Below are 7023 nucleotides of genomic sequence, written 5' to 3' on the forward strand. Positions count from 1 at the left end.
CCATTCCTTTGCACAGGCAAGCAAAGCCGCAAGAACATCCTTCTGGCAGGAGCTACCTGCAGCTCGGGCAGGAGTGGGAACTGGGAATTTGGTGGGACCTGAAGAAAATGGAGCGAGAAGTAGACAGGATACCATGGAGTGGGGATGTGAGAGAGGTCTTGGGCAGCAACCCTGGGGAATTGCCTGTTGCCCCTCTGAGCCAGAGGAATTTTATGGAGGAAGCTGGCCTTGGCACAGGGGCGTGAAAAAATTCTTGGAGGGGAAAAAGAAGAAAAAGGTAAATACTCTCCTGAGGGCTCAGCTCCCTGCACTGCATCCCTGCAGGACTGGAAATGCTCCAGTGCTAGCACAAGAGCAGGACAAAGTGTGGCCATAACAAAGTTTTTGTGGCTGTGATTCACCTGGTCCTGCTCTCTGCTCTCCAAAAGCGTCCTGGATTGAGCCCTTTGAGGAAATTAAGCAAACGATGGGTTTCTCCGTCCTGCCTGACCTTTACTGGAGGCAGGCACGGAGCTTCCCAGCCCAGCGTGCAGCATAGGCACCACTCAGGAGCCTCCTTTCTCCCAACCTCCTGCTGTCTCGTTTTCTTGTCTCTTTGGTTGTTGCTCTCTTCGCATGCAGAACTGTCCACCTATCTGCATGTACATCTGCACGAGCGCAGCTGGGACTCGGCCTCGCTGAAAGCCACTATTGCTATTCATATAATTAATAAGCATGACCTTTCTGTACAAGGAGTATCTTTTTCAGTGAATTACAACATATAATGATGTTTGTAGGAAACAGACTGCTGAGTATCTCATGCCGAAGGAAGCCCAAGCTTCCTATTTATGACATGGTGAGAGCAATAAATAACTCCATTACAGGCAAATTTGTCATGGCAAATGGCTTCAGCCTGTGGGGTACGAGCTGAAATCCAGCTGAAATCCGTAATGAAATAACAAGAGTCATAATGGTCCCATTGAGGCTCTTGGATGACTTGTATGAATTTGGGAATGTCAGGCTGCTCCCTGGAGAGGACCTGCTGTCCCCACGATGGGCTAACGCCGACGGAGGTGGGGAAGAGCCAATACGTGGGAGCGCTCTTTGGCCCTTACGCTGCTGCTCGCTGATGGAGCAGGGTCGGAAGCCGCAGCGTCACCAATCTCCCAATATCAGCTTAGTGATGGCAGCGTGGCAATACCAACAGCATCACTTCATTTACAAAAAAGAGGAAGTCTGGGTGTTTTTGTAGTGTCTTAAAATCCCTTCAAATCCCTCTAGCACGAGTACTTTCACAGAACAGCGTTTGCCACCTTCTCTTATGGAAAGCTTTTTGTTAATATTTGAGCGATGAAGAAAACACAGCAGCTGTTAGCATCGTTTTCCCCTTGAGGCAGATTGTCCTCAGGTAAAACAAAACACAATTAAGGTACCAGCAAGGTCAGTTATATTAGACAATCCATATCCTTGTAATGCAGATATTTCCTTCAACGTCTGTCACCAGCATCAAATCCCCAGCCCCAGCAAGATAATTGGCAGCCTCCTTCTAGGGGGAAGATGAAATGGCTTGTGCTGCCACCAAAACCAGCCTGGATTTTGTTTAAGTGCCGGAGCCTGGGGGTGCTATCGCTCATCTAGCTATATTGCTGGAGAGTCATGTATCAAGGACAGGCTTCTGAGACGGCTTCTTGTCTCCCTCCTATTTACTGCTCCTTTAATTACAAACCAGATGTCGAGGGAAGATTTAAAAGTCAACTTTATTTGAAATTCTGAAATATAAAAAACCTGACCACAACAAATTTTTTTGTGGTGGGGAGGGGAAACATGAAGGAGAGAAATGTTCTTTAATCCTTTGCTTATAGTTCTTTTCCATTTTATTTTTAACTCTTATTTTTTAAAGTTGTGGTTATTTTTCCTTTTATTAAGTGGCCAAAGGCATTTCTCTTTTTCTTTCTGCCCCCTCAGCCCCCAGAAGAGTTTTTTAGGCTTTTCTCTGAGAACCAGACCTCACCCGAGACCTTCTCCCTCCCAGCCGGGATTGCTCTCATACATTCCTCCTGCTGTTTATGCCTCAAGACTGTTCAGAAACATCAAATGCAGCTGCCCGCTTGCTTAACGACATTTTATTTGGGGACCACGTTACACCTCCTCTCCGGCGGCCGCGCAGGCTCCCAGGTGTCAGGCAAGGAGCCAGCGCTGGCCTCCAGGCTCTGCTGGAGATACGGCTGGGGCTGGGAGCAATGGGATGCCTACCTCGCAGCCGGAGATCACGGTCCCCCGCTGGTGTGTGGGCGCTGGGATGGAGGACGACCTGGGTCAGGAGCTGCCGCTGCCGTGCTCTGGAGCCCCCCAGGCAGTCGGATGGAGCATCCTCCGGAAGGCACCGGGAGCTCTCTGCTCCAGCAAGGAAAGGTATCTACAGGAACCTGAAGCATGCCCTCGCTTTGGAAGGTCCTCCAGAGGTTGATGCAGCCATCACTGAGTCTGACTGCTGAATCTTGATAAGGCTTGAATGGGTCTCCCAGGCTTATTTTAGCAGCAGAGTTATGGACAAGGGTAGAAGCTCCTTCACAAGAAACGGGAAGCTTCTGCCAAAAGGGAGGCCGAGCAGCACCGTACCACTCTCATTTCCATTCCCTACGCACACCAGCAGTCAACTCCAACCAGAAAGGAGGGAATGCTGTGAGGATGTAAGAGAAGGAACTGTGTCCTCCTCTTCTCACCCCTACCAGCTCCCCAGGAGCGCCCGTGTCCTTTCCGCTCACCAGCTACTGCATTTTTCCACTAGAAGTTTGATTTCCTATTTACTGTGGGATTAACCCTTTGGTCAATCTAAGGTCATCTAAGGATGACTCTCACACATCAGCGGGCAATATGTTTGACCAAGTCTAACCTGATTTTATCAGACTGTAGGGAATGCAGCGTATGGTCAGGAGCAATGCCATCGTTCAGTTTCTTGCTTAGGAAAGCCTCAACCTTAAATAAATTTCCCATTGTATGATGTGCAGATGGGTTAGGTGCTGCACTCTCAGCTATGTAATGGGACTAATGGCATTTGATGTCGGGGGACAAAAATCCAGCAAATTTCCACAGGATTTGGGGGTGCGTGCACACAAAGCTGTTAAATATCCTTATAAATTTTCTGAATTTTCTAATTATAAAATTTTGGGAAGGAGTAAAAGCTGAAAGCAAGAAGACAACCCCATGTAACCATTCCAAAAGCTCAGAAGCTGTGAGAGCCGGGTATAACACCAGTCACCAGGGTTAAATTCCCTTGTGAATGCGGGGAGGGAGGGGAAATAATCTACAATGACCCTGCAAGTGGGAGCCAGGGCACTGGGAGCCAGCACTGGGGCAGGGGCAGCCTAGAGAAAATACTAACCATATGGCTAATAACCAATTTCAATCCCAAGAAATTTTTTCCAATGTTTCTGTTAAAGATCTGCGGGCGCTGGCACACGCTGCAGCAAGACCAATGATGAGATGATGGGTTGTGCAGTTTTGGGTCCCACCTCAGAAACTGGTAATAAACTGGAGGCAGGCGGAGAAGGCTGCAAGAAGGCTGTGCCGCGAGTGCACTGTGGAGCCTGGGGCAGACAAACTCTCGCCATACCATGGGGAAGGGCTGAGAGGTGCAGCAGAAGGAGCGGCGGGTGGGGAGGTGGAGCCGTGATTCCACCTCTGTGACTTCGGGAGGGGACACTCTAAGCTACCTCCCCCAAGTCTTCCCGTGACTTCTGGGCCATCTCAGGCCCAGGAACACTGAGGGCCCGAGGAAACTCCCTGACGCAACTCCAGCCTACAGCTTTTACTGGAAAAATGTTGGGAGTCTCAGTAAATGCACTCGGTGCACCTGCTTTCCAACTGGCACCTCACCTCCCGCTACTCCTATGCAGGAAAAAGCATCGCTGGGTTCCTCAGCCCTTAGGACAGAAGCTGAGCTGGACGTGCCTACCACTTTTGCAACATGACAAAAGCAAATGAAACATTAAGGGGAACATTGCTTACAAGGAGAGACTGAAAAGAACTATTTACGTATCGCTTGGAGGAACAGCATGAAACAGTGGATCTGTAAACAGAGATCCAGTTACTCAGTGAGAAATGTAGCTGGGAAGTCCCAGTTACAAAGGTCAGCCCAAATATTAGGCAAAAACCATGCAGCCAGTCAGTGGAGTGACCTAATTGCGCTGCAGCGCGGCTCATCGGTCCCGGTTACAGCCGTTTGTACTAACAAAGGGTGATCTCTAGCCCGCAGAGCCTATAATCTAATCTAAAATTCAGTGCAACCATGAAAACGGAGGAAAATGGGAGAGTAATATAAAACATGATTAAGACTTTGCCAAGCAAATATAATCAGAGCACTTACACAGCCAAGCGGTTGAGCGTTTCGAGCAGGTGGGGCAAGTCCTGTTCTTGCACGAAGGCTTCAAATCTTTCTTGCCACTTCTGGAAAGCCCCTCGGCCTAGAGGTGCTGGTTGTCCCTTTCTCCCGGTGTTGTCTAATTTCTCCTGCTAGGGGATGTTCCCGGGACGGTGAGTCCGGCCGTGCTGCCGTGGCCCGGGGACGTCTGTCCCTGGGCGAGGGACGGAGCAAGGCTTTGGCGTGTTCATTCTCAATGGCACGCCATCTTGTGTATGCCGCCAGCAGCAGGTCTCCGGGCGGGATCGCAGTGTCCTGCCTTCGAAACCGGGCTCGGATGAACGAGCGGTGGAAGGGGAGATGCCGGTAAGGCGCGGAGGGCTCGGCGGGGCCGCTGGCCAAGCGCTCGCCATCGCCCGCGGACAGCAGGGCATCTCTCAGAGGGCGAGCAGAGGTTCAGCAAGGACCAGCGCCGCCGTGCCCCAGGGATGCACCCGCTGCCACCAGGCTCCCGGCACCCGCAACCGGGCCAGGGAGGGCGGGGGGGGGGGGGGGGGGGGGGGGCAGGTTTGGGCTGCTCCGCCGCGTGTTGCAGCACAGCTCAGGCTTGCCTCCCCGGGCTCGGAGGAGGCTGCCCACGGGTGAAGCTGCCAGGGTACCACAGCCATGACACAGAGCAGCGATGCAGCGTTCTGAGCGGCAGCGGCAATTCGCCTCTTGCCCGGCGACCTCGCCTTAACGCCAGACCGTTCTGGCGCCTTCCGAGAAAACCCTCGATGTGGCGGTGCTGAAGGACGGAGCCCGCTCCCGGCTGCCGCTGCCTTCAGGGGAAAGAGGCGCGGGGCGGCCCGGCCGTGGGTGAAGGCCGCTGGCTCGGACACCACCGGCGGCATCTGGGGACGCTCCCGCCAGAGCGCTGCCGGCCCCTGACCGGGGGGCTGCGGCCGTGCCCCGGCGCGGGCTGCCGCCGCCTGGGAGCCACGCTCCCGGGCCCGCACCTCTCTCCGCCCCGCAGGGCGCCTCGGCCGCTTCCCGCCGCGGGCCGCGCTCCCGGCGACACCCCGCCGGGGCAGCGGGGAGCCCCGGCCCGGCCCGGCCCGGCCGCCGCCTCCGCCCGCCGCCAGCGCCGGCCCCAACTCCTCATTGGCCGCCGCCGCCGGAGGGAGGATGACGCCCGGGCGGGAGCGGGCGCCGGGGGTATAAAGGCCGGGCGGGCTGGTGGCGCCGCGCTCCCGCCGCCCCGCCCCGCCATGCCGCGCGGCTTCCTCGTCAAGCGCAGCCGGCGCCCCGGCGGCTCCTACCGGGCGCGCCCGCGGGAGCGGGACCCGGAGCGGGACCGGGAGCGGGAGCCGGAGCGGGACCCGCCGCCCGCCCCGCCGCCGCCGCCCGCCGCCGGGGGCAGCCCCGCCGCCAGGCAGGGGGCGGAGGAGGAGGAGGAGGGCGAGGAGGAGGAGGGCGCCGCCGCCGCCGCCTGCCCCGCGACGTGGCCCCCCGGCGGCGGCTGCGGGGGCCCCGGGCTCGCCCCGCCGGAGGGGCCGGCCGCCTGGGGGGTGGCGGGGCCCTGCAGCGCCGCGGGTCCGCGGGCGGCCCTCTTCGAGCGGTGCCTCAGCTCCCCCGCCTCCGCCGAGTCCTTCCCCCTGGCCGCCTCCTTCCCGCCCGCCGAGAAGCTGCTGCTGCAGCCCCGCACGCCGCTGCCCGCCCCGCCGCCGCCGCCGCCGCCGCCGCCGCCGCCGGTGCCCGCGCTGAAGCGGCCGTCGCGGGCCAAGGCGCCGGCCAAGAAGGCCAAGGCCACGCGGAAGCTGAGCTTCGCCGACGAGGTGACCACCTCGCCCGTGCTGGGGCTGCGCATCAAGGAGGAGGGGCCCGAGGGCCGGCCGGGGCCGGGGCCGCCGGCGGGGCGCACGCCGCTGGGCGAGTTCATCTGCCAGCTGTGCAAGGAGCAGTACGCGGACCCGCTGGCGCTGGCCCAGCACCGCTGCTCCCGCATCGTGCGCGTCGAGTACCGCTGCCCCGAGTGCCACAAGATCTTCAGCTGCCCCGCCAACCTGGCCTCGCACCGCCGCTGGCACAAGCCGCGGCCCGGCCCCAGCGCCGACGGCTCCGCCGCCGCCGCCGCCGCCGCCCCGCCGGGCAAGGAGAACAGCCCCGAGCGGCGTCCCCGCGGCCCCGCCGCGCCCCCGCCCCAGCCGCCGCCGCCCCGTCAGCACCGCGGCGGCGCGGACAGCGCCTCGCCCGGCCCCGCTCCCGCTCCCGCTCCCGGCCCCGGCGGCGGCCCCGGCGGGGAGGCGTTCGCCTGCCCCTGCTGCCAGAAGCGGTTCCGGCGGCAGGCCTACCTCCGCAAGCACCTGGGCACCCACGGGCCGGCGCGGCCCGCCGCCTACGGCCCGCCGGAGCGCGGGCAGCTCGCCTTCGCCTGCCACCTCTGCGGCGCCCGCTTCCCCTCGGCGGACATCAGGGACAAGCACCGGCTGTGGCACGCCGTGCGGGAGGAGCTGCTGCTGCCGCCGCCGGCCGGGCCCCCCGAGGGCGGCGCGGCGGGCGGCGAGCGGCAGGGCTTCCCCTGCAAGCACTGCCCCGCCACCTTCTTCAGCGCGCCCGGGCTGGCGCGGCACGCCAGCAAGTGCCACCCGCCGGAGGGCAGGCAGGTCCTGCTGCTCCAGGTGCCCGTCCGGCCGGGCTGCTAG

The 7023-nt window shown here is 59.8% G+C and overlaps 1 protein-coding gene across 1 annotated transcript; it reads left to right on the forward strand.

Moving 5' to 3' along the window:
* The first annotated feature begins 5589 nt into the window (after positions 1-5589).
* Positions 5590-7023, forward strand: INSM2 (INSM transcriptional repressor 2). The gene has a single exon (XM_075713128.1). It carries the CDS (start codon positions 5590-5592, stop codon positions 7021-7023), a length of 1434 nt encoding a protein of 477 aa, XP_075569243.1.

This window comes from Pelecanus crispus, chromosome 6 (genome assembly GCF_030463565.1).
Source record: "Pelecanus crispus isolate bPelCri1 chromosome 6, bPelCri1.pri, whole genome shotgun sequence".
Lineage (NCBI taxonomy): Eukaryota > Metazoa > Chordata > Aves > Pelecaniformes > Pelecanidae > Pelecanus > Pelecanus crispus.

Coding starts and splice junctions, on each gene's coding strand:
- INSM2 (XM_075713128.1), top strand. CDS start 5,590: ATGCCGCGCGGCTTCCTCGTCAAGCGCAGCCGGCGCCCCGGCGGCTCC.